We start from the raw sequence: 27,594 nt of genomic DNA, 5'->3' as shown, positions 1-27,594 counted from the left end.
TTTTCAAAGTCCAGATCCCAGATGAAGCAAGCAGTTGTTTCATTTTGCAAGAAAAGTCAAGGAGCACATTAACAGGGCTAAATCCTGAAATTCATACAAGATTTAGAGTTTCTACTCAGACAGCAGTCCTGTTGATTTCACCAAGAATTGGCTTGTACAGTGAATGACTTAAGACCCAAAAACAGCCCATGGAGCTTGGCTCAGGAAGAGTTTGGGCTGACTAAATACCAAGGAACAATTGAGAAAAATATGAAGATTTTGTTCCTATGCAGTTCTCAAAATTGATAGGAAATTACTTCAACAAAATGGTTTTGTCCTTATTTGCCTCTGGTTAAAGCCAACAGTGTGCTCAGTGCTTTGTAAGAGGTGGAGTGCAGATAGTCTTCTAAGCTTCCAGAGCTGACCTCAAATTGTTCCAGGGAAGGTTTAGATTGGATATTAGGTGAAAATTATTCACTGAAAGGATGAACCACCGGAACAGACTGCCCAAGGAAGTGGTAGAATCACTATTCATCAAAGTGTTTGTAAACCTGTGGATGTGGCACTTAGTGACATGGCTTAGCAGTAAACATGGAAGTCCTAGGTGAAAGGTTGGACTCACTGATCTTAGAGGTCATTTTAAGCCTTAATAATTCTCTGTTTCTGTAGTCCATAGCTCTGCTCACCTTAAATTTTTACCTCACTTGCCTTACTCAACCCTGATTCCTGTTCCCAGTCTGTGCTGTAGTGGTCTCTCAAATCCAGCATGCAGTGGCTGGGATGACCAGCTCTGCCTCCTTGTTCCTGTGAGCTGTCTCTCTGCTGAGCCTGGTTAACACAACCCTTCTCTTCACCTGCCTTCCTAGTCCAGCTGCTGGAAGGTTCCTGTTTGTTCCCACCTGGCATTAGCCCCTGATTGCAGGGAATGAGCAGTGGGGAACTGGAAGCCGCTCCATCTTCCCTGTTCTTTGCATCAGGGATAGGGAGTGCAGGCAATCCCTGAACTCCCCTTTGCTGTCCTTTTCCATGGAGCTTGGCAGCACGATGAGCAAAGCAGTGACGCTCCCATGGCTCCATGAAGTCGGGTCAGCACACCAGCCTGTCATCATGTGTGTCATACTTTGTTGCTGGTGCAAGTCCCCAGCAGATTATTACCTTTCACCCTCAGAGAGGACGCAATGTGAGTCAGAAAGGATGGTCCATCCTCTTGGAGCAGCGTCTTGCGTTCCACCTCTTGCATCGCTCTGTGCCTACACTTGCAATTCAGTTCTAATAATATTAGGAGTGAATATGTCATGCGTGTTACTCAATGAATTAGTCACTAGGAGCATTTTCCCATGAAGGATTTCAGAAAAGAAAGTGACAGAAAAAGGAAACATCAATCATACTTTGGTGGTAAGTCGCTAGAGGTACTGTACAATATGTCCCAGCTGACTTCATCACTTTGCCTCCCTCGCAGGTAGGACATAATGGGCTTGGGGTTTTTATACCTCCTGTGAATCTAATAATACTACTGACTGTCTCTTATTGTTCATGGGTTTTTTGTTTTTCTTTTCTTTTAACAGGAAATTCCAATGAACTTTGTTGATCCAAAGGAATATGATATTCCAGGCTTAGTGCGTAAGAATCGCTACAAAACAATTCTCCCAAGTAAGTTTCTGCTTTTTAAGTCACTGAGGCAGAATGGTTTATTCCACATGCTGGAGGGCTTTGCATTTTCCTTTCCAGAGTGCATGAAATGTACTGTCACCACAATATATTGTCCAAAAGCCATGTTTATGGAGCAGCAGCATGGCTTCAAAGCATAAATCAAATTTCCAAAGAGGTAGAGAGCGTGAAGAACCGAAATGCTGTTGATCCTCAGGGAAATGTAGGTTTTTCAGTTATTAGAATTGCATCATTTGGTGCTGCTTAAAAGTTGTACCCAAGAACTTGGTTTATTAAGATGTTTGTTATTGATTTCTTTGATTAAATTTCTTTTGAAAGACCAAATTCTAGCAGCATTATTTTCCTGACTGATGTTTTTTCAAATGCAGACTGAGAATATTGGGAACTGGCCTGATGGCATTAAGAGGACACAGAAAATTATTTTTCTTTTCTATTATGCTAGTTTTATTTGTAGGCAGGAGTAGGAGTTTAGAGAAAACTGTTTGGTACAAGTTTTTACTAGTGTCATCATTTTCCCCCCTCTCATACTTGACGATACTTTGAAAAGTGATACAATTGGATATCATGCTTTTTTTCATTCCTCTAAGCTGTTGTTGGAAGGTGGTACCATCACTAGAGTAGTCTTTTGAAAAATCCAAAAGGTTCAATGTCAGGTTAACAAATAGAAATGCAGTAAAGTCAAAAATGTCCTCAGCTACACCTAACAGTCAATGAATCCAGATTGAAAATGGCAAAAAGATTATTTTTACGTCTACAAACTCCAGCAACTGCAGCCTGATGTGTGAGACTATTTTGATGACTTTGTATTCTACCTCAGACCAGAAGTGTAAAAGCATTTAACAGCCTTTCACTATTGCTGTGATAATGTTTGGGGTGATTCATTCAAGTATTAATTTGCTGGTTTTGCTGCAATGGGAAGATTGCAAAAGTGGATATTGATTTCAGATGCCCAAGGTGCCAGATCTCTAAGTGATCTGTATATTCTGAATTTGGTATCTCTTCATCTCAGCCATATGGGTATCTGCCAGCAGCCACTGCTGTCTCTTTGACCTCCTCATCTCAGATAACTCAGATAACTCTTTCACTCTCTAAATGTTAACAACATCTCTCTAAATGTTAACAACTTTATAACTGGCCTCGTTATGATCTGAGCTTTTTTCTTCTGAAAGAACTTTTAGCAACTTTGTCCCTGACTGTGGCCACAGGATGGCTTGATATTGCTGAGAAAGGAGAGGGCTGAGTCTCTTATCCCACTGCCTCCATTTGACAGGGCTTGGTGCTGGCAGTAAAGAGGGGTAGAAAGGAGACCTAAACATTCTCTTTACACTTCAAAGCCGAAGATCCCAGAAACCATCAATCTGGTCTGTTTGCGGACAGCATTTCATGCTGCCTCTGTGTTTGTAATACTGTAAAAATTATTGTGTACCCTGTCCTTAATATGATATTGGGTAAAGCACAATTTTTGCATAAATCTTATTCTGCTTTCTAAGTCAGCTGAAGTTTTTTATGAAAAAAGCACCTGTGGTTTGTTTTTGATATTATCTTGGTCATATACACTGTTGCTGTTTGCTGAGGCCTCTGTCAGGAGGATGTTTCTTGTCAATGGTAACAAACTGGGTAGCACTGGTCAAAGTGGATGAATGTTGTGGGGCCTGTGTCAGGTCCCATTAAAATCAGTGAAACAGCCATTGTCTTCAGTAGGAAATGGACTGAACATCTTAAGTGGAATAATGTTTTCTTTTGTCATCTTATTAGAACAAGAATAATGCTTCATAAACAGCCTCAATGAAGGAGTCTCAAGTACTGAAGAGACTTAAAATGCAAGAGACTGTTAATATTCTTTAATTTCTCTATAACCATTATATTTGTTAATAGCACATCTTGGAGTGTGGTTCTTTGCAAGATGAAACTGGGAAGGAGTTATTGTCATCTGGCTTGCCTGTGTGCAAGAAATGCATGTTTATGTTTTGGTAGAAAAGCTCTTCGCTATCATTTCACAAACAATATTCTAATGTCTTTGAAGCCAGAATCAGTCTGTTGACCTAACAGATTGAGAAATAATTTCCTGTAGCAGAAAACTGCTTTTCCAGAGTCATGCTGAGACACTGACTCAGGACCAATTAAGGCAGGCTTCAGAGAGTGGGTGAAACTGTCAGAAGGCTGCAAATTATCCCAACCATCCTTTCCCTTTTTTAATGGTCTTAACATGGGGGTTTTCTAAGGCCACTCACATCTGCTGTGATGGCCATGAATGCATGTAAATGTCTTGCTCTACTAAATAATCTTGTGTGTCTCCTTCCTCTGATAAACTATTCCATATCTCCTTACACCTTTCAGATCCTCACAGCAGAGTGTGCCTTACCTCAGCTGATCAGGACGACCCCCTCAGCTCTTACATCAATGCTAACTACATCAGGGTAAGAGCTCCATAGCCCAGTGTGTCTGCCCCAGCCTCTGTCAGCCACTGTTAATGTAAACAGAATTGCAACACACACTGGCCTTTAAAAGCATCCTAGCTGATCTGATTGCTCTTCTCTCCTGCTTACCTTAGCTGAAACCCCAATTTCAAAGTGCACCTGTACAGATTCAGACCAGACAGAAACATACTTCTACAGTTCTTGATGCAAAATTCCTTGTCAGCTGGCCTAACCAAGGCACTGGATAATCAGCCTGAATAAGGCTCATGACCTGGCCAGAGTCACCTCAAGTCTGTAGGACACTCTTTGCTGGACTTATGTGAGTCTGTACTGTGCCTTTGCTCCATGTACACCTGTGCAGGAGAGAGATGGAGAGGAGAGACGGTGCCACACAGTCAGCATTTCATCCAGGATAGCTCTCTGGTTTTTTAACCTTCAAGGTTATGGTGGACATCCCTGTTAAAACTGATCTCTTGTTCTTTTGTTGGCAGGGCTATGGAGGAGAGGAAAAAGTATATATTGCTACTCAGGGACCGATAGTTAATACTGTCACTGACTTCTGGAGAATGGTGTGGCAGGAGCGTTCTCCCATCATTGTCATGATTACCAATATAGAAGAGATGAACGAGGTAATGCTGTTACATCCAGTCTATATTTTTATCTCTGCTCCAGCAGTTATTTTCAGCTTAGACACTAAGCCAGCAAACAGAAGTTAGTTCAGTGGCCTGTGCAATCAGAGCCAGCATTAAATTCTTCAGGCTCAGAGAAGATGTGGGCTTCTCTTTCACTTCAGTTTACTGTGAGTCCTGTTTTGCTGTCTGATTTCTCCTACTGTTGGTTTTGCCATTTTCCTTTCCCAGCTGACCTGAAACCCCTCCTAACCCAGCTCTATTTGCAGGCAGCCTTTGAAGTTCTTTCTGAAGGAATCAAAAGCAATAGTACCCCATAACTGCTAAGGCTGAATATCTTTAATCAGTAGAGTTGCTGCTGCTTTATCTTGCATTTATTATGATTTGATGTCTACATGCACATCTCATTGAGGAAGTACCTGATTTCTGTATGATAATGAACAACTAGAACTGACTTGGATATTGAGGATCTTCCCCTGAAAGAGTCAAGGGAATGCTTATGAAATACTGAAATTAAGATGCTGAAATTTTCTATTTGCCACCTACCATAAATTAAACTGTAGTGATGTTTGTGCTAATCCACTTAAATCGAATTCTTCCCTTTTTTTGCAGTTTATAATACTGCAGCCCTCCAGCTGTTCATTACTTACCTGCTGAAATCTTCCCCCCGCAGCAGAGTTGCCAGAACTTTGTGCCTGGGCTTCAGCTCACAGACAGGTAGCTGAGCTCACATCTGCCTTTACTGGCAGTGTAAGATGTGAGAAAGTGGTCTGGCATGTGTTGGGCTCTGCATCCTCCCCCACCACTAAGCAGCAAGGCTAGGTGGAGATATCCAAATGTTGTTTCTTAAGCTGCAGCACCATTGTATGTCAGGCTTGTCCTTGAGAACAGATTAGTAATTTAGGTTAGAGATTTTTGTTTGGAGAAGAAGTTTTAGATGCTAAGAAGGCAAAGAATATGGGCAAACATCCAGCATACAGACGGAGTTGTAGCTTATCTGCTAGCTGGAAGCTTAGTGCCCATAATCATGCGTGTGCAGAAACCTTTGCTTTTCACAGATATAAAATAAATATGTTCATGTATTTTTTTCAACTTAATTGAATAAAAGATATGAACAAGACTGACACAGAATTATGATGCTTTGCAAGTTAAAAATGGTCATTTATTACATCTGGCTCATTAGAAATGTCCTGTCAAGGACTGCTAAAAACAACGCAAAACATGAAGAGCATGTTGCTGATCTGAATGCTTTGTTTTCACTCAGGTTTTGAATTTGCACCTGCCTGTATCTGAGCAGCAGCACTGAAGCAATAACTTGCTCATTAATCAAAGTTGCCATTTTCTGGCACATACAACATTAAAATGTCGTAACATAGTTTGTGCCCCAGAATCCTTTGCAGACTTTGAGGTTTAAAGAAGATGCAGAGGAAATGCTGGTCCTGAATGACATATCTGAAATGCTCTTCAACTATAGTTTTCGTAACAAGATTGTATAACAGGAAGGCAAAATAACCTTTATGTCTGGATTGCCTCCTACCTGCACTGACCAAGTGTTTCAACCCTCCTGTCAGTCTTGGGAAGCAGTGCACTGCAGTGCTGATGCACTATAGAACTGGAGCTTGCTACAGCCTGTATATCACAACAGAGCTGCTGAGTCTTTCCTGATACATTTTTTGTCAAAAATGTATTGAATTCAGCAATACCAGCCATAAATACAAGGTCCTTTCATGCAAACATCTTCTATACTCACTCCATTTATCTGCAACACTTCTATTAATAGATGAATAGCAGGACTCAAAGTACATAGATTCAAACCCAAAAGTTTTGTTCAGCAATGATGCTAGTAAGAGAGACTTTGTGTTCTTTCTCAGTGCAATGGCTTCACTAATGTGAGGATTAAAAGCTCTGCACCTCAGCCCTCTGTCACTTCTAATCTGAATTGACAGGCAGCCCCCAGAAATGAGTGGGCAATCTTACTCCACTCCTTTAAGCAGAGCAGTGTCTGTGCTATTGATAGCTGGTAGCACTCTCGACAATTTTTGCAGTGGATTCTGCAGTTTATGAGTAGACGAAGAAAAAACACAATCTGCATAAATAACTTTACAGAGACACAGTGGGCCACACTCCCAGTGGGTTATTAACTGATGTACTGTGCAGATGGAACAACTCTGATTCTCCCACACAAAAATTTTGACTCAGTAACTTTGCAGGGTACTTTTCTGTTGTTAGTCTTTCTCCTCAAGTGGAATTACGTTTGGTGAGGGAGAGAAAAATCATTCAACTTGTTTCCTCTAAGATTGTATACAACTGTGTAAAAGAGCAATCTTACAAGCATCATCTTTACTGAGGTTTGTTGAGTAGCAGATACCTGCTCCCCTGTGATAATGAAATAGCTTCTTGCATTATCACAAGGGAGCCTTTTTCTCAGCCTCTGCCTGATTCGTGTCATTCCTTGTCCATCAACTAATTTGTGCACCATATTGAAATGCCTGCCTCTGCCTTTGCATATTGATTAATTTAGAGAAACTAATTACAAAACCAGTCTTTTTTAGCCCTCCTTCCAGGATCAGAGAGACCTACAAATTTGCACTGGCTCATCTCTAGTGTATCAGTACCACAGAGTAGATCTGCAAATGGACTGTAGTTTCTGTGTTTCCAAGTGTCAGGTTGTGCTGGCTGTATCTCTTACTGGCTTTTGGCAAAATCAAATGTAGTAGTCCAATCTCTCTCACAGCCTTTTACTTCCGTATCTTTGAAAGATTCTCACTGACAATTTTAAGTGGATTTTGGTGCATAATCTATTTTCCCAAGCATCCCCAGTCATGTTATTTTGTGCAAAAACATATGCAAATTATCATTTTATATTTAGAGAGCATTGAGCCATTATAAAAAATAGGAAAGCTGTATTTTGTGTTTCTACATCAGTATATATGAAGCACAGATATATTGGTAACTAGTGTATATTATACTAATCATTATTATCTCAAGATTAATTTAAAACACAAGCACATTGCCACCAGCCTCTCTAATGAACCTTCAAAATGCACATCAGTTGCATAAAGATAAATAAGGATGTGAGTATTTAAAAGCATTGGTTAGTAATTACTTGATTTGTGCATTTTTAATCAAGCAATCAGGCTATTATGGATGCAGCAAAAATCAACTGAAATGTGGTCCCTGTTTAGTAAGTGAAAGCTTGTACTTATTATAGAAACAAAATTTATTCATATTCATCTATGCATGTGCTATATTCAATTTCAGAGGAGAAAGAAACCAAGCCTCCCTTGATACCTGCTTAACTGGATTTGTTTTATATTGCACACAGAAATGCACAGAATATTGGCCAGAGGAACAGGTCACCTATGAAGGAATAGAAATCACAGTTAACAGAGTCATACAAGCAGACGATTACCGTTTAAGGCTCATCACCCTAAAGGTAAATCATTCCAATGTACTTACAGTAGCTTAGCTGTCTAAACCTACGAATGCAGATGTGCAAGGGGAGTTGTGTAGAAAGCTTCTGCACAGTGTAGTGCTGGACAAATACCACTTTTCATTACTGAAGTTAGTGTAGCTTTGCCCAGTTCACCAACATGAAAGTTACAGGAAAAGCAGCAGTCAGAGGTTTAGGCTGCATGTGTACAGTCTGAAAGCCACCAGGCCAGTTGTAATAGTATGGGGTTCACTGGGTAAGAAATCAGTGACTCATTCTGTGCCTTTGTCCTCCAGGTTCATTGATCATTGTGAATGAAATGTCAGCTCACAGAGAGCGTCTTACTTTGCAAGTGTAGTTTCATATACTAGTAACCATTCTATCATCTTGTGGATAGAAAGTTTCAGTACTGGTTTAATTTTTTAAGAACTTACATACTACTTATTCGAAAGTACCAAAGTCCTATTTTACAACTCTTTCCATTGCTAAGTTCTGGACTATCAAGCTACATGTTTTAATAACAGTCTGTTTACATAAACTTCATACGTCTTTCATCTGCCAGATCTACCCCAACCTCAGTATAACACAACAATTTATTTCCAAGCTGGAAAAACTCTTCTTTTATCCAACCAGTTTCAAGTCTCTTCAGCCATATGCTAATGGGCAGAAAGCCAGCATATGACATCCCATGTCTGGATTCAGAGTGTAGAAAGTCTGTCACTCATGCTTTTGGCAAAGGCAGCAAGGAGAAAATTGTGCTCCATGACAAGTGGGAAGTGAAGAATATCTACATGTTGCAGGGTTGCAGCTCATCTGGTTTTGCTTTTCAGTTAGACAATGGTTTTGTTTTCAGTACTAGTAGGTCAATGTCTCTTCCCTCCACCCTCAAATGTCAGGATGTGAATTGCTGAGTTCTAGAGCTGAAAGAAAGATTCCATTTAAGTTACCTTTCCCTAGAGCTGTACATTTGCCATTTAATGGCAATAGTTGAGCAGCAGCTCTGAACCATGCATACATTAAGTGACTTGGTAGTGAAAACTGGACAAGCCATGAATTGACTTAAGTTTGCCCTTAAACAGGAGTGTTCAGAAATACATGATTACTGCATGCTTTACAGAGTGGACTGTCATTTTTTTCTCCGTATAGGGGACAAGATTTGTCAGGTTTTGGGAATTTAGGAAAAGCTCAGGCTATAGGCAAGACTTGTTTTCTGTTCTCAGAGAGAGCTGCTAGTGTCTAGCCACTGAGTCATGATTTCAGCTACAGAATACGTGCTGTAGACTTCAAACTGTCTATTAAATCTTGCTTCCTCCTAGCTGTTCCCAAGTCTTCTCAGTCCCAAGGAACCATCAATAGAGAATATTTTGTTCAAGTCAAAGCATAAGTGTACAGAACCACAGAAGTCAGGGTGCTCCAAGCAGAAGCATAAAACTTTTAACACAGCAGACAAAACTAAAGGCATCCAGAGTTCATCACTAGAACTTTGTATGTTTTCTGTTGCTGTCAACTAAATGATTTATGTAGTGATTCATGTTTTTCTTCAGATGACTTTTACTTTTCTGTCAGTGTTATTGACAGCATTTTTATTATAATTTTTCACAACTGAGTTAAGAATTGAGTGTTCATAACTTCTGTGACTCACACATAGTCACACATTCAAAAGCAACTGTGTTTCAGAGCAGTGTTGATCTGATTTACTGTAGTGAGTTTGAGTGCTATTCATGATAACTAGTTGTGCTCTCTTAAACAAAGTATTTTCTCCCAAGGATAAATAACCTAAGGCCAGACTCTGTGCTATGATAGTAAGAGTCTCTGTTCCTGAAGTGAGCTAGACACAGCCTTAACGATCCTGTGGCTGTGCTTCAGTGAGCACTTTAAACCCAGTGTAAGATGGAACAACATCTCAATGAAGCTGAGCCTCCCTTGTCCAGCTCTCTTGTTCTGATCCTTGAGCCATCTCCCATGTGCCCTCACAAGTGTTTGTGATTGTGTGCTAAGCTAAAGGGAGAAACTGATTGATCCATCTGAAAATTAATCCATCTCAAGAAAGGAAAACAATTTAACATGATTGCTTTCCCAATCTAGTTCACTGTGAAGCTGTGCAAAAGCTCTGTCATCCAAAGAGAAGAGTGGAAAATGCACAACCACAGAGCATCCAGTGACTGACAAGCACAGGGAGGGACTTGAGAATATGTGACAAACTGTTTTCAGATTTTTGTGCCTTGTTCTTCAGAAAGAGTTATATTTGTCTTTTTTTTTTTTTTTCTCTCTTCAACTCATCCAGCCATGGTTTGAAGGGAGGGTTGTGAAAGCTAACACTTTTGTTCTTGGACCTTTTGCAAACATTTACTTTGCCCTGTGCCAGCTGGCTTGTGCAGTGGCTGCAAGGGTAAGGCCAGTTCCCTGGGCACCATGTTACTATTTTGCACCTTTAGAAATCAGACAGAAGGATTTCACTCTGAACACACAAAATCAGAAGCTCACAGCACTACTTGGCACTCCAAAAAGGAAACAGCACATTTACTATATTCATAACCATGCTGAGACAGAGAATCAGAATTTGTGTCTCTCAAAAAGACCTGGACTGCAACTAGATACAATTCCCACCTTCCATACTGCCTCTGACTTTCTCACCGTGTCTAAGAGAAGAGTAGAATTGACAGGAGACCGATATAAGTCTGTCTGTCAGAAGAGATAGAAAAATAAGCTCCCATCTCTCTCCCTCATCTATTTATCTAGCTATCAGAGACAGAGATATGGCTCCTGGCTCTCTGTCTGTCAAATACATTATGAAAGCAATTATGTCACAAGCACAGCTCTGGCTTTGCTGAATGAATCTGTCAAGAGGGAACAGACCGCCTGGAGTGTTTTGCACACAGCTCTTGGCACTAAAAGAGCAGAATACTTTGTGGGGGGAGGATTTTTTTTTGTGTTTTTTTTTTTTGTTTTGTTTTGTTTTTGGTTTTTTTATAAGGCAGTTTGCTGAAGTGCAGTCGTAATATTGGAAATCCAGATTTCTGTGTTGTGTGACTTCCCATTTGGATTTCTATTCCATTTAGTATTCACATAATGGTTGGGGTTGGAAGGGACCAGTGGAGATCATCTGGTCCAACCTGCCTGCTACAGCAAGTTCCCCTAAAGCAGGTTCTATGCGCTTGTGTCCAGGTGAGTCATGAATATCCCAGAGACAAAGACTCCACAAAATCTCTGGGCAACCTGTTTCAGTGCTCTATCACCCTCAAAAAATTTTTCCTTGTATTCAGATGGAACTTTCTGTGCACCAGTTTGTGCCCCTTGTCCTGTAGCCAAGCCCTCCTGAAAAGAGCCTTGACCCATCCTCTTGACACCCTCCCTTCGGATACCTACAGATTTTGATAAGGACCCCTCTCAGTTGTGTCTCCTCCAAGTTAAACAGGCCCAGCTCCTTCTAAGTGAGGTCCTCCAGTGTCCTAATCATCTTCATGCCTCTCCACTGGACCCTCTCCAGTAGTGCCTTGTCTCTCCTGAGCTGAGGAGCCCACAACTGGACACAGCACCCCAGGTGAGTGGAGTGCCCCCTCTCTAGGGCTGAGGAGAGAGGCAGGATCACCACTCACAATGTGAAAACTCTGCTTTTCTTAATGTACCGCGGGATACCTTTGGCTTCCTTGGCCACAAGGGCACTGCTGGCTCGTGGACAGCTTGTTGTTCACCAGGTCCTTTCTCCACAAGGCTACTTTCCAGCTGGTCAGCCCCCACACTGTACTGATGTCTGGGGTTATTCTTCTCCATATGCAGGACCTGTACTTTCTGTGTTGAACTTCATCAATTCCTCTCTGTCCAACTCTCCAGCCTGCCCAGGTCTCATGGAATGGCAGCACTGCTTTCTGGTGTATCAGCTGCTCCTCCTACTTTTGTGCCATCATCAAGAAAAGTACTGAGGGTATTTTCTTCCCCTTCATCCAGGTCATTGATGAGTAAACTGAACCGAGTACTGACCTCAGGGGAAGGCCACTGGCTATGGGCCTTCAACTGGGTTCTTGGCTGCGGATCACAGTTTTTGGACCCATTCAGCCAGTTCTCAATACATCTCACTGTCCACTCATCTAATCTATGCTTCCTGAGCTTACCTCATGAGGAGGTTATGGGAGACAGGGTGAAAAGCCCTGCTTTTTAGAAGTCAAGATAGACAATATTCCTGTTCTCCTGTCATCCACCCAGCGAGCCATACTGTCATATGAACCTTTCAAGCTGGTCAAGCATGATTTCCCCTGGAAAATCCATAATGAATAATTCAGATAACCTTCTTCCACATGTTTAGAGGTGATATGCAGGGTGAGGTATTTAATTGCCTTTTTAGGGTGGAACTGAGGCTGACTGGTGTGTAGCTGCCTGGGTCCTCCCTCTTGCTGTCTTTTTGAAGACTGGAGTGGCATTGGCTTTCATTCAGTCTTCAGGCATCTCTCCTGTTCTCCATGATCTTTCCAAGATAATGGAGAGTGACTTAGCAGTAACATCTGCCTGCTCCCTCGGCACTCATGGGTAGATCCCATTGGAGCCCATGGATTTGTGGGTTTGAGGTTTACCTAAATGCTTTCTAACCCAATGCTCATCAACCAAAAGAAAGTTGGCTTTTTCTCCAGAATTTCTTGCCTTCAAGGTCTGGGATTCTTGAGGGCCAGCATTGGCAATGAAGACTGAAACAAAGAAGGCATTCAGTAACTCTGCCTTCTCTGTATCCTCTACCACCAGGGCTCCTACCTCATTCAGCAGCAGGCCTACATTTCCCCTGCTGTTCCTTTTGCTACTGATGCAACTGAAGAAATCCTTCTTGTTGTCCTTGACATCCCGTGCCAGATTTAATTTCAAGAGGCCCTTAACCTTTCTTGTCACGTCTCTGCATACTTTGACAACATTTTTATATTCCTCCCAAGTGCCATGTCCATTTTTCCATATTCCATAGATTTCCCTCTTGTGGTTTATTTGTTTGTTTTTTTTTTTTTTGCCACAAGCTTCTTGTTCATCCATGCATGGCTCCTGCCCTCTTTGCATGATTTCTTACCCAGAGGGATGCACCAAAAATTGAGCTTGGAGGAAGTGATGCTTGAATATTAATAAGCTGTCTTGGATTCCCTGTCTTCTAGGGCTTTAACTCAAGGGATTCCTGCAATTAAGTCCTTGAAGGAATCAAAGTTAGTTCTTCCAAACTTCAGGCTTGTAATCCTACGTATTGCCCTTGCTCCTTCCATGTAGGATCTTCCACCATCTCTTGGTCACTGCAGTCAAGGCTGCTCCCAACCCTCACGTGCCCAAACATGTACTTAACACAAGGTCACCTCTCCTTGTTGGTTCCTCCACCACCTGTGTCAAAAAGATCACATCAGTGCTCTGCAGCAATCTCCTGGACTCTGTGTGCTCAGCCATCTTCTGTTTCCAGCAGATTGGTTCAATCTTAGTCTTACAGGGAAGGCCATGTTTCAGCATCAATTTTACAATGAGAAGTTCTTGTAAAACTTTTGTGGTGTTTGTCTTAACTGAATTGCAGAAAGGAGAAGAGGTCAGAAACCTGAAACATTACTGGTACACGTCTTGGCCAGACCAGAAGACACCAGACCAGGCCCCTCCTCTGCTACAGCTAGTACTGGAAGTGGAAGAGGCCATGCAGAGCGCAGAGGAGAAGAATGCCCCAGTGATTGTTCACTGCAGGTAAATAAATGTTCTGTCTGAATTCCAAGGGTTTCTTTGCATACAGTGACACAGGGCAGAGACTGCCACACAGGCCATCAGTCACATGTGTGAAATCTTGCCCAACTGCTGCTGAAATGTGCTTGGAACTTCAAAGCTTAGTGGCAATGATTTTCTATTACCAAGTGTTGCATTCAGATACAGACTGAGTCAACCATAGAAGCTGGCAGCGGCTCAGTTACTTGTAAGAATAATTTCATAGTAATAATTATCTTTGAAGGGCCAGGTTAGTAAAGATTAGCATACATTAGGTGAAATTGAGTACGAAAACACATGCAAGCAGACAAATAATAGCATTAAATTTTAAATTTTAAGCATCAAACCTCCCCGTTTTGTGGAGTCCTTCTTTGTTTTGTTTTTTTTTTTTTAATAAGTCATTATTAGGCCAAAGACAATAATTTAAATATAACACATAAATGAAAGGATGACAAAGCTGGTTACAGCAAGTACTAATCAATAGTCAGGAAATGTATGCAATTGATAGTAAAACTGAAGTGTCAGTAAGAATCCCTGGCAGAGATGAAAGCTTCTTATATAGAAGGAGCAAAATCTTTGCAGTGGCTTATTCCTGATGAAAAAATTGTAATTATCAATCAGAGCAGAATAAAAATAGATGAGGATAGATACTTCTCTTCTGTCCTGAGAAAGAAGTGGGATGATCTACTTATCATTTGTAGATGTGATTAACTGTGTTCTTTTCCACTGCTATCTAGGGAGCGTGTTAAGCATCAGCAACCACTATTAAATCAGATATGCTAGTTGATTTTCACCCCAAGAGTGGTTAAAAGAAGTTGGTTCATGCTCTCTAAAACATTAAAGTTTAATACAGATGAATTACAGGTCTTGGAAAGTTGGAGAAGTTCCACGGGTCAAAAAGGAAGCCCTGTTTTGCCAGTGTTTAGGAAGGTTAAATGTGATTACTTGAAAACTACAGTCTGTTCTCAAAACAGTTGTTCCAGGTAAATAGCAGAAAGCCTGATAAGAAATGCAGTTTATCTTGCCAGGGTAATCTTCCATCATTTCAGTAACATACATTTTGCCAAATTTATTTTTGTACAGAATATTGCTTAATTTTGCATAATGTTTTCTAGGAAACAGCAGATGGTTGCTCTCCAAAAGCCATAGTAAATGGGTATTATACAATGAGAATGTTTTTAAAGAGCCTCTTGGCAGAAATGGTTGGTAGCCTGGTGTCATCACAGATCCGACTGTAAGCTAATATGGAGCAATCACTATTAAAATGCTTGTGTGATAGCACGTGTCCAGCTTTTCTGCCAGTGTTGTTTTAAAACAGATGTGGAAAAATTTGGGTTAGTTCAGATGAAAATAAGAAGTGGTTTGTAAGGAGGTCTTCTTTGTCCATGGAAATTTGTGACTCTAGGAGCTCTTTGAAGAACTATGGTATCTGTTGCTGGTTACTATGCCACTCTTGCTTTGTGTATTTGTTCTGTCCTCTTGCATGGTGTCATCCCCATGACACTGTAATAATCTGGGGAGAAATGGGGCATTTTTATTTGAAAAATATATATATACTAAGAGACACGGTGATAGGATTATGACATGTTCTATGTGGATAATGTGCCACCCAATGCTGTCTCAGCCGCTGAGAGACCTGCAGCTTGTCCTGGGACAAGCACTGTTTCTTTTATCTAAAAATGGACATTGTTCCCTCCCTTTGTAAAACACTGAGGTAACTGGACAGTAAACAGTGTCAGGAGTTGTGTGCTGTGATCTGTTTGGTTATGGTCAAGTGGAAGAAGAAGGGCTTGTGGGCAGCTGTGAACTGTGAGCTCCACTGTTGCTTGAACGTTTCTTGCCAGTGGTTCAGCATTACAATTTTCTCACAATGTAAATGAAAGCAGGATTTCCTGTAGTTGTGTCAAGTAATTATTCCTGAGTATGCTCACTTAATTATTTCATGCATAAGAAGGGCTTCCAGCATTTAGGTGATGAGAAGAATTTACAGCTTCTATTGTACTGTGAAAATAAACTCAGTTCTGGTCAGATACAGAAGAGTTCAGGAAAATTTTAAGAAATTTTTTTGATAGTGAATTTGTTGTATTGTGCTCTAATTCAAATTACTAGATTGCAGATCTGATCAGAAAATGACATCACACTTACTATACTTCTGTTAGCTCTAATTATTTATGCAAGAGTTTGGGTTTTTTTATTCTACCTGTGAATGAAAATAGCTTCAAAGATGCTGTTAAAATTGAGAATTTCAAAGCAAAGTTTGCCTTCAAAGCAAGGCTTGCTGTCCAAATAAATCTTACTAAGAAATGCAGAAGTGTTTTTTCGGTGGTTCAGTGAGAGGTTCAACAACCTATTGGGTCAATGAGTCTCCAGTAGTCCATTTTTAGCCCTGTATCTGCAATGTTCACCCTTCTGTGAGTGGTTCACACTTAATCATGTCATCCAACAAAGTTGGTATCTTTTCCTAGCTATGGCTTTCCATCTGGAAGCACCCAGCTGGCAAAGGTCGGAGGGACAAAAGGGATGATGGGGTCTGTGCTGCTTTAGTGGCAGTCATTTGACACGAAAATTCCAAAATCCTTCTGACATCTCCACTGCCTCTCTCTGCTCTTCCCTTCCTCAGTGCAGGCATCGGGAGGACTGGCTGCTTTATTGCCACAAGTGTCTGCTGTAAACAGCTGAAGAACGAGGGCATAGTTGACATTTTGCGAACAACCTGCCAGTTACGGTCAGACAGGTAAGAAAGCCTGCTTCCTTTCCAGAAAAATAAAAAGCAAAAATGGTAATAGTTCCCCTTATTTAAGGAGAAGCAAATAAGGAGAGAGGAAGAACAAACATAAGTGGAGGCCAAGAGAGAACATTGCTCTGACTTGTAATCTTTGCCTGAGCAGTAAACCTTACTGAACAGCCCTAGAGCTGAATTAGGTTCACAGCTGTCCGTCTCCATGAAGCAAGGGGCAACCTTTTACCAGTTGAGGAGCTGGCCCCATTTGTTCATACAGAAGCAAAGGCTCAAAGATCTGCTGTACTTTAGTTCAGAGCCACAGATCATCACTTTTCTCCCAGAAGGAGTAATGAAAATTTATCTCATATAGCTGTGAGCCATTGGAGAAGAGACATTGCCTGGGGAAGGAGAGTGCACAACCTGGAGTGTTTGCAGACATATGAAAGGAGCTGTGAAAATCTCCACAAATTCAATGGTTTCCAGTTAAGCATTTCTTAACACACCACCTTGAGTTTGATTATTAAGTAAACAGACTTGAATTTTGTACCAGAGATGCTATTTTTCCTCTCCCACTGGTTTCAAGTGCCATCAAAACATGTCTCAGTGCTCTCTCTAATGATAATGATAAATGTAGTCGGGGGAAGAGATGTCACGAAAAACATACCAAAGATTTTTCTGAGGGGAAAAAAAAGAGCCTCAACCCCACGCTGAACTTTATTTCAGAGAAGAAATTATGCTCAGTGGGAGGCAAAAAATGAAATGCTTGCTGCCCTGCTGAGGCTCTGATAGACAGGGACCTGCAGGGGCTTAGAGATTTGGCTGTTTCAGTGGATTCTAGCCCAGACAAGGGAAGGCTTCTTGAGAAAAAGAAAACGAGATTATGAATAGTGAGTGCTGATTATCCATGGTCCAGTTAAATATCTGTCTGAATGTGAAATATCTTGTCTCTGTGACTAATGTTACACAGGAAAATTGCCACGCAAATGAAGGCTGAAGGCGCCTGCTTACAAATATGTGTGATACAGCAGGCCAATTGCAAACACTAGCTTTGAAGGGAGAGGGGAACTGGCAGTCACTTTAATACTCTGAAGAAGGAAAATCATACTTGAAGGACACCACAGGGGAAAAGGAAGACTGCAGGAGCCTCTGTAGCTGCCATGTAGCTCTCAGGAGTGGGATGGAATAGATAAAAGCCATTTAAATGTCATGGGGTAAAATACTGAAGATGGAAAGCAGATCACCATCCTTCCTACAGAAAAGCATGATTTCTTTAAGGACTGAAAAATAGGGCTTGTAGTCTCTTGGCAGTCATGCTGCCACCCACTCTCATTTTCATTAACTCCCCCCAGAATCTCCAGGGGACTTGAGAAGTAGCATGAGAGGTTGAGACAGTGTCCAAGCAGCTGTAAGAGGGAAGACTGTGTCTCCTCTTGCCTGATCATTACTGTCTAGGATGGTAAGGAGTCACCAGGGACTTAGGAAAAGAAGGCTGAATGCAGGCCAGAGTAGATGTCTGAAGACCTCCCTGCTTTACACAGAAATAGAAAGGTTGGCATTAGCCCTGAGAACCACCTTTGAGGTTGCCATGTACCCATGAGAGAGAACAAAGGGGTTTTTCCCTTCATTCCCTCACAAATCCCTTGGAAAAGTTCTGTGCACTGGGCTTTGCATCAGTGGCCAACAGATGGTCCTAAAATAACCTACTATGACTAAGGAGAGGAAGTAATCATTCCTGCATCCTTCCCACAGTGCTGAGAGACATTTGCTATCATTGCCCACAATGTAACTCAGATTTCAAAGGTTTCTGTGGCAAATAGGGGTGAAAACAAAATTCTGTGCTAAAGCCTGGACAGCAAGCACATGTCATGGTGTGCATATGTGTGGCAAGGGAGGAAGCCACCACATAGCAGGAAACTGGATAAAAAGGAAAATAATTTCCTGTGGTCTGAATCTCAGTGGACACCCTGTTGCTTCTGCTGCTACAAGTTCAGGGTGCAACCCCACTGTTAATGGAACTTCTTGGGGAGAAATTGTCAGATGTGACTAATATTCCTTGTGTATCGCAGTCTGACATAGATATATTTCAGTGCTGTGTGGAGCACAGAGGGACTCAGAAACAAATCAGTTGTGAGCTTGTATTAAGGAGAGCAGATGGGGAGGAGATGCTCAGCTAGGAATTTATTATTTGTTTTTTTAGAAACACTGTGTGTTTTTCTCACCTTTGCTAGATGATGAGAGGTTAGAGAATAGGCCCCTGCTCTTCCCTGCTCGTTAAGTGTTATTTCAAGCAGCTGCTTAACAAAATAAGTGCAAGGAGCTGAAAGACAAGGTTGTCTTTCCTGCTCATCTCCCCCTTACTGGTATGGCTACTGTGTGACCCATAATGGCCAAGTTGGACCCCATAGAAAAGGGCTGTCCCCAAGGAGAGAGCTAGCAGTCTGCTACCCATTTGGCTTAGAGGAAGCAGCTTTTCATTCATGTTCTCTGGTGAGGTTTCTAAGGGAATGCACCACATATGCTCTTCCTCAGACTGACACAGTCTGGTTGGCTCCAGTCACCCGTGGGTTCCCATGTTCCTCAGCTCCATTTGTCATTTCAGTCTCCTTTTGGCACCATGCTGCCAGGATCTGTGCTCCCACACCAGTGCTGGCACAATTCTCTGTACACTTTCTGTGAGCTTCAGATAGAAGTTTTAATTGCCTTCATAAAGGATTGTCAAGAGATCCTATCACTTTAGATGGTACTCTTAGCAAAATTTCAAATGTTAGTAGAATCTGCTTAAAATTAACAACTTCATCCTGATTGGTTTTGTTTATTTCTGTCTCCCCCTGTAGTGCTTATATGTTAGTTAATATGCTACTTGCAGAAATATATAGGCTAATGATGCATGGAAAATCAAACTACTTTCATTTCTGCATACATTTCCTTTCAGGTTTTCAGTTTTAAAGATAACATTAAAAGCTGAAAAATAAGCTGAACCAAAACAGGCTGCTGTGCTGAGGGATGTTTTGCTATCAGGGTGTGCATAGCAGTCAACTCAGTTACAAATCTGGACTGTCCTTTCTAAAGTAACATTGCGTGCTCCAAAATCCTGATGGCCATCCCTAGTTTTCTGGCTAACTTGCCAAAAGCTTGATGTGGAGTGGCCCAGAGGAAAGAATCCTCATTGCAGAATGGGTAAACTGCATCAGTTGTCTGGGCTGGTGTGGCTTGGCCTGGCCCTCTTTGGTCCCAAATTCAGTCCCTAGTGCAACTGTGAAGTCTTGGATAAGCTGCTTCCCCTCTTTATTCCCCTGCTCCCATCTGTCTGTCTAGGGCTTTGAAGTGGGAATTACTTTTCACAGAAGGGTTCTTGGAATACAGGTGCTCAGGTAAGGTAAGAGTAAATTATAATGGTGATGCTTTCCTGGAGGAGAGCATCTGCCAAGGAAAATAACTGTAAAGCCCATTCCTGTTCTCACTACCTTCTGTTCCTTGCTCAGCAGACACTTTCAAAATGGAGCTGGAGGTCAGGCTTGAAGCTGGTTACTATCAAAGGGCACTTCTCACTCTTTTCAGAAAGCTTTGGAATGGACCTTTGGTGTGGAGCACAAGCTTCATGTTAGCTGTGCTATTTCCTCACATGTTTGCAAGTAATAAGACTGCTGTTTCCCTCCCCTTTTCTTCTTGCCTTTCAGGGGAGGAATGATCCAGACTTGTGAACAGTATCAATTTGTGCATCATGTCATGAGCTTGTACGGAAAGCAGCTTTCTAGAGCAGCAGAAGAATAAGTGTTCATGATATTCCTAAAGGCTAAAGCCAGGAGAACTTTTGACTGCGCTCAGATATATTTCAGATCTGATAAAAGAGACATGGTAACCTGGCTGTCTTAGCTGGAAAGATATTATTTTACTTTGATATTGCTTTTATGCTCTTGTTTGCATTGACATTAAAGAGCTGAGGTACGTCTTGTCTTAAACATACATGACAGGACGTAATCTTCACCAAAAAAGGCTTATTTATACTGTAAATAATTATAGTAGCTTCATTTGTTACAAAAGCAAGAAAAAAAAAAAAACAGAAAAAAATCCACTGTCTTCAGTTTGTTCTTTTTTAAAAGGTCATTGCTAATATATCCAAATACAGTGTGCATCTTTTTGAATTGTCATGCTGAAATGTGCCGTATGTTGACTAAGCTTGAAAGTAAATTTTTGCCTCTTTCTGATTGTTTTTACTTATAAAATTACCGAATACTGTGTGTATCGTAAACCTTCTGAGCCTCTGCATTGAAAGACTCAAGTAGATTTGCATTGAAATGATGTTTCACACATCATGTTTGCTTGTTTATTTTTTCTAAAGCAGTCCATTACCAGTGTTATCAGAACTAAGGGGGAAACAAGATTTCAGTGACGTGAGTCAAATTCTTGCCTCGAATTCTTACCAGCAGTGTACCCCAGTATCATCACAGTGGGGTGAATCTGAATAGACATTAATCTGAACATATATGCTTCGTGCTTTACCTTTTCTTTGTCAATATTTGGGCATCTTAGTCATCTGGCAAACAGATTGTATTTCTGCAAATAGTTTCTATTTTTACATAGAATAGAATTTCTCCTGAAATCTGAGATTCAAAATCAGGTGAGACATTTTTTTAGTTCATCTTTATTAAAAATCTAATAATAAAATCACTTTTATTCTATGAATTTATACTTGTTTCAAAGTTTTGAGGGTAACCATATGTCCAGTGCCTATTTAAATTAATGCAAATCCTAAAGGCAGCTTAAAAAAAAATCAGTGTGAACTTGTTGGCTGCTTTGTGAGAAATTTGCCCTCAAACCAAATTTAGACAATAATTGCCCTGTTCTAACCACTGGTCCAGGCAACGGTATTTCTTTTCCAATAATACAGACTGCTGCCTGTGCTTTTTGGTTTAGACTTCAATCAGGCTGGGAAGATTGTAGCTTGTGTTTAATGCTTAGAGGTGAGCACACATTTTAGTGCTTCACTGAGCAGAGAAAAATGGAGGTGCACAGGATCCTTAACATGAAAGATGAGTGTTTTGTGAATAGAAGCTCTGATAACCTACTAAAAATATATATTTACTTCTCTTTATTTGTAACAATAACCAAAACCCACTGCTTCTATTAGTGCAGAAGATTCTGAGAATTTACTGCACTTCCTAATCAGGAGAAGGTAAAGCAGCTCTCAGAACAATAAGGGCTGATCCTGCTCCCACTGATGTTTTGCCATTGACGTCAGCAGGTGCAGGGTAAGGCCTGAAATGTTACGCCTACAACTTCATCACTGTGGGGAAAAAGTTTCCCAATATTTCAGTACACATCTTTGTGTTTATTCTGTATCCATGAACCTGTAAAAATCCTGTCTGCAGGGTTTGCATGAATGTGTGGCAAAATGTGTTCTCTTTAAACCACTTGATTTTATTGCTGTATTTAAAATATTTCCTTCAGTGAGAAGCTAGCAGAAAGAACTGGCATTCTTTTTTAAAATACTGGTGATAGTCATTAAAGAGAGCAATAAACTTAAGCTTTTGAGCATAACATGACTGTTAGTTTTATGTAAGTCTTGATAGCTATATTCTCTGTGCTACCAACTTCTTCGAAGGGGTGACACTATTCCATCTAAGCACTCCTTTAAAATAACAAAATAACCATTGATATTCTGGTTAATATTAAAAATGGAACTCCCTGTAAATATTTTTCAGCTTTTCAGTGCCCTTCCATGTCAAAACTGACTCAGTGAATAAAACTACTTGCTCTGTCATCAGCTTCCCATGCATCTGCTAAAGAATGTTTGTTGTTTGGAGGGCAGTGTGCATACAGGAGGTAAGTTCAAAATATAAATTGCCTCCTGCATAAGGAGATTTTCTAGAGGAGAATAACTTTATGGTAAGCAAGGTTAAAAGAGCTCTAAGATACTGACCTTGAGGTCCTTGCACAGATCCTCAGCAGGTGTTAGTTGGCAGTGCCTCACTGACTTGAGTAGAAGTGAATGATTTACAACGATGAAGGAAATCTGGCCTGCTGTCCGCTCCCATTTTACACATGTGGAATGTCCTGAGAGTGTGGTTGTTGATAAAATCAGGTTGTTTGGCATCAATTCACTGCTACAAAGCACATGTCAGCCTTGTTGTATGCTCTGGTGATGAGGGCTGCACTGCTGCTACCTCATACTAGGCAATACCACTTGGTCAGGATCAAAATATTCAAATGCCTCTTAAAGTGTTATTTTGTCTAACAGATTTGGAGCTAATCTTCCTATTTACTCTCTTGCCTTATAATAATTAACTTATTTCTGCCTCTTTTTTTCTTTACTTTTTTTTTAATAGAATTTGAGATCTGAAGGACATTTTATCAGCTGTTCTGATCTCCTGGCACCACAGGTAGTCTTAAGAAGTGCTTAAGATGAGCAGAAAGGAGCTCTGGCCGTGTGCAAGCACTTGAGATGAGTGGGGCTGCTGCTTCTGTAATCAGTGTGTTTGAAACTGAGCTGACAATAGGAGCTAAGCTATGCCTCTGCCTAGTCTTTTTACTCCTTCTCTATTAAATGAAAATTCCAGGCATACTTCATCCACTCTCTCCTGCTCAGAGCCCGGGACTCTTTGTACCAGAGACCAGAGCATTAGTACCTACAACACAGTTGTTTCCCAGAGGACTGAATTCCTCTCTCCAGGTGGGTAAAAATATAACAAACATGAGTTTATTTTATTTAGAACCAACTGTGATGTGTTCTTTTTGATAACCTTTTTCACACTTGGAGAAGGGCAGAGCCTAGCTCAGTGCCTTGGTTGTTTGCTGGTCATTTGGTCACCACGCTTAAGCAGCTTTATCCCGTTCCTCTTTCTGTCATGGTAACAGACTAATGGCACATTCTGTCCTCATGTAGGTAGCCTGAGATCAGCAGATGCCAAAGTTCTGTAAAAACAAAAACTAAGATTGCACTTGAGTGTAAGGGTTGTCCCCAGATAAAGCACGACTTGCTCTCTGAAGGATCAAGATAAACATGACTTAGTCAAATTATTCTTAAATGTCAACTACCTAGTAGTAATGTAGGGAAGAGAACTGCATTTCTTCCAAGACTTTCAAAAGCATCTATTTATTCTGGACTTTTCTTTATAATTGGTCTACAATGGAAAAATCTTAACATGTGAATTTGCAGTTGCAAAATGGACTTGAGAATGAAGACAGGGCAAAATAGGACCTTGGTTCCTGTCACTTCCCTGCTGTCTCTTCAGAAGAGGAATCGTGCAGCTTGCCCATAGGTGGTCATGCCTTACGGATTTGCTATGGAGAAAAAACAAAACACTTTTTCTGAAGTCCCTTTTTTCTTCTGCCAAGTCTGTAGATGAGTATTTCCTGGTGTCTGGAAGAGTGACTGTCACCTTAGGATAAAGTAGGGCAGCTCAAGGAAGTTTTTTCCTTGCAAGTTAAAAAAAATTCTCCATTCAAAAGCACAGAAGAAATAGGTGAATGAAAGCAGCATTTGCAGCTTTGTGCAGAAGGTACAGGCAGTCAAAGATCTGTGTGCTCTAGGCAACACAAGCATTGATTTCTAGTGCCTCCATATGTGAATTTCACATATTCACAAACAAGTTAATTTCTTCCTTTACATGCAAGGAAAGAGAAGAATCTAATCTCCTTTGAGCACTGATAGAGATCAAGCTCCAGCGCCTGAACACAACAGATGCTACTTTCCTGTGGTGTGAAAGTCACAGAAGGGGTTATGATTAGACCTGCCCAAGCTTTTGGGCCATGTAATACCCAGCAGGGCAGCAGTGATAGCAAAGCTGAATGAAGAGAGAGACTGAATTACTTACTCAGAATTAAAAGCCATATTGGCACCAGAGCTGGCATTATGGCTCTGAACATTTGAGAACATAAAGCTTAAACAGTCTGGCAAAGGACTTGGGTATTGCAATTCCTGGCCCTTTCTCTCTGCTGGACCATGCTACTCAACTTGTGTTCCCTCTTGGTTCTTCTCTTATCTGCCTGATGCTGCTTTTGCTTTAAATAGAATTAAATAAGTCACTTTATTGCACTACTGTTACCCCAATATGTTCATAGCTAGTATTTTCCAGAAATCATCTCTTTCCTTGGACAGAGCCTGTCTTACTAGACACCCTTCAGAGGACTCAACCTCTTCTGCATAGATTTTCATCCCAGAATTTTGGGGGTATAAATCTGCAGTTATGTGCATCTTAATAATGGCATTTCTCCATTGAGAAAAAGTTGTGTCTACCTGAATTAAAGCTTTTTATCAGTCTGACCTTAACTCCCCTATTTCCAGTACCAGGTGCAACTTTCCTCTGAAAAGCTAAAGGCAATATTTCCATGGATCACAAAGGGAAAATCTTTCATAGATCTCCTTTGCATGTTTAGCTTGTTTGCCTCTGAAGTGGACACAGGAAAACAGGTCAGGAAGTAAATCAAAACTGATAATGCACAATGGAAACCTCCTCTTGTAAATGAGCTTTGACTCCTCCTGTCTCACAAGAAGGAAAGCCATGTGTGATTGGTTTTACCATATCCACTGCTGTCTTTTTGGTATTTAGGCTGTTGTGAGGAGTACAGAAAGCCAACACAGGCAGCACAAAGGTCAGGGTATCAGTTTGGGTAGGTGGGAGGAATTGGATTGTGTTGGAAGTATTTTGGTTTTTGTTGGGGAAAACAAAAGTGCTGAAAGCAGTCCAGAAAGCAGATTTCAGTCCAGAAAGCAGATTTCTCTGCAGCTAAGTTGGGCTCTTGTTCCTGAAGTAGAATACCGAAGACATAAGTGAAGGTTGGTTTCTTTGTGCATTTACTAAACAAGCAATAAGTAACACCTTATCTACTTCATGACGTGACCAGTCCCGTTTCCACACACTTCTGATTTGATCTGTATTAACAGAACACAAGTTCCAGACAAGCAAGCACAGAGTGTCTGCCTTGCTGGATTCCTTCTTTAGCCTGTGAAACAGCATATGTTTGTTTTGGCTGTCTCAATGTGGTATTTTTTGCTCACTGGAAAAGTTGACAATGTTTCAGCCTCTGCACTCTTTTTCTCTTGTTTTTTGTTAAACTTTTCACCTTCCCCTTTCTTTCCTAGACTAGGGGGATGGGAGGCTGGGGTGTCCATTGCTTTTTCCAGAGTTTACCCATAAATTTATTGCCATCAGCCTGTGGAAGTTGGCTAGATTTTTATGTTCTTTGGTTTTCTCAGTTCCTGTGCTTTGCAGAGCATAACCCAAGTGCCTCCTGCACTGGACTCCATTTTAAACTGAATTTAACATAAATATGGAGTAGACAACAACTTTCTGGTCCAAAGAGAAATCAAGTGAGGTCAGTTAAGCAGTTTATTGCCACTATACCTTTTTAAGCCTTTGTTGCAAGCAAGATAGGTAGTTTGTGTCCTGCAGAATGGATTGGTCTTTTCCACCTAAAACAATCTCCTGCACTGTGTCAGCAATGCTGTGGTTAACACAAGTGAAGTTAAAAAAGCTAAATACACTGAGCTGTGTAAATAAAGTACCCTTCCCATTGAGAATGATGTCATCCATATGAAGAAGTGTGGCCGAATCTTAGACTTATTAAGGAATAGAAGAAAGCTGATTAAAGAATGGTCTCCAATCTAAAGTTGTGAACTGATTTTCTAAAGCGCAGAGTCCCTGCTTGAGTAACTGAATGAACTGGCTGGACTTGGAAATGAGAGAAAGTGCTGCATATATTATTTTAAAATAAACAAAGCCAAAGCCTGGAGGTGTCAAAGAAGCACTAGGGAAAAATTTAAACATCTAAGCAGGATTTTTTGAATGTTTAACTGTTTGAAACCTGGACCCATGTATTTTCATTTTAGCATGGAAAAAAAAATGTTAAATCATTTCATACACTACCTTTGATCAAAGTTTTGAAATGGTGTCAAAATCAATCATAAGAAAACCTGGGATTGGGGAGGTAATGTTTATTTTTAAATATAAATGTGTCTTTTTGACCTGAATAAACCTTGGTTTATTCCTTTTAGCATCATACTTGAAGTTTTATCACCCTGTTATTCAAAGAATGAGAAAGTGCTGAAGCCAGTGTAAAGGATGTAACAACACAGCCCACAAGAGGCCAGTATGTATTTAAATTTTGAACTATTCAAAGCTGTATTTGTCCAGTGTAAAAGGACCCAGGCATCTTCCTGGAATGCAACAAGCTATGCAACTTCGTGTGAAGGGAGGGACACAGAAAGGTCAGTAATGGTTGTGAAAGTTCCTGTGGTAGGAATAACCAGGACCTTATCAGCTGGGATAAAAAGGTAACATTAATATAAACATATATTCTCAAGAATATCATAATACTTTGTGTTCTGTGGCTGTGGTCAGGCAGGGTAGAAATTGGCTGTGTGAGTCCAGTACCTTTAGACTCACATCTGCTTTGCTTTTCCTTTCCTCCCCTTACAAAGAAAGCAACCTTGTAAAGTATCACTCCAAAGTGTAAGTTTCACCTTCAAAAAACTCTGTGGCCTAGGATGAAAATTTCAATCAGACAGTAGAAATCTAAGTAGAGAGATTTGCAGTTTTGAGGTGAAAGGGGGAACTGTAAAGGTGATGGGATGACTTTTAAGCCATGTCACTGTAGCTTTTGTAGGATTTGAAAATCCAAATCTGAAGGCATGCAGAGTAGTGAGCCAAGCAGCATCCTGTCTCCTTTCTCATTTTAGCACAGGGTGCTGCTGCTGTGGATTTGTCCCTCAATAGCTGAGGGGCAATTCCACAGCATTCTCTTCTAGTGCATCTGGGTGTAGGGTAATTTCTCTTCCTAACCAGCCCAAATCAGTGCTGTCACCAACACCCATGGCCATTGATACTCAGGAGTGAAGGAGTGAGAACAGTACAGTGAGAGAAGGTGGCAAAGGGGATGGAAACACCCTTGGGCAGACCAGGCATAAGGAGACAGAGTATTTTGTGTATCATACAGTCAGGCTGGAGGCAATAGCCAGCTCAGCATGGGGATCAGGGTACATATATCCTGTTAAGGAAAAGGATCCCTTTGGGGAGATGGCCCAAAACAGAGCACTTTTGGCATATC

General features: G+C 40.9%; 1 protein-coding gene across 7 annotated transcripts in view; it reads left to right on the top strand.

Annotated features, from left to right (window-relative positions):
- PTPN5 (protein tyrosine phosphatase non-receptor type 5) overlaps positions 1 to 22,086 on the top strand; it is a 77,818-nt gene extending 55,732 nt beyond the window's left edge. For all 7 annotated transcript variants that reach the window (XM_063158614.1, XM_063158613.1, XM_063158612.1 and 4 more), the window contains exons 8-14: positions 1,545 to 1,629; positions 3,985 to 4,064; positions 4,556 to 4,693; positions 8,019 to 8,129; positions 13,651 to 13,811; positions 16,447 to 16,560; positions 20,226 to 22,086. In XM_063158614.1, coding sequence (XP_063014684.1) covers positions 1,545 to 1,629; positions 3,985 to 4,064; positions 4,556 to 4,693; positions 8,019 to 8,129; positions 13,651 to 13,811; positions 16,447 to 16,560; positions 20,226 to 20,319 — 783 coding nt within the window. In that variant the 3' untranslated portion in view covers positions 20,320 to 22,086. The remainder of the gene's footprint in view (positions 1 to 1,544; positions 1,630 to 3,984; positions 4,065 to 4,555; positions 4,694 to 8,018; positions 8,130 to 13,650; positions 13,812 to 16,446; positions 16,561 to 20,225) is intronic.
- Positions 22,087 to 27,594: the final 5,508 nt, after the last annotated feature.

The sequence above is a fragment of the Melospiza melodia genome, chromosome 6 (genome assembly GCF_035770615.1).
Source record: "Melospiza melodia melodia isolate bMelMel2 chromosome 6, bMelMel2.pri, whole genome shotgun sequence".
Taxonomy (NCBI): domain Eukaryota; kingdom Metazoa; phylum Chordata; class Aves; order Passeriformes; family Passerellidae; genus Melospiza; species Melospiza melodia.
Note: the sequence above shows the minus strand (reverse complement) of the source record. Positions and strands in the feature narration are given on the sequence as shown.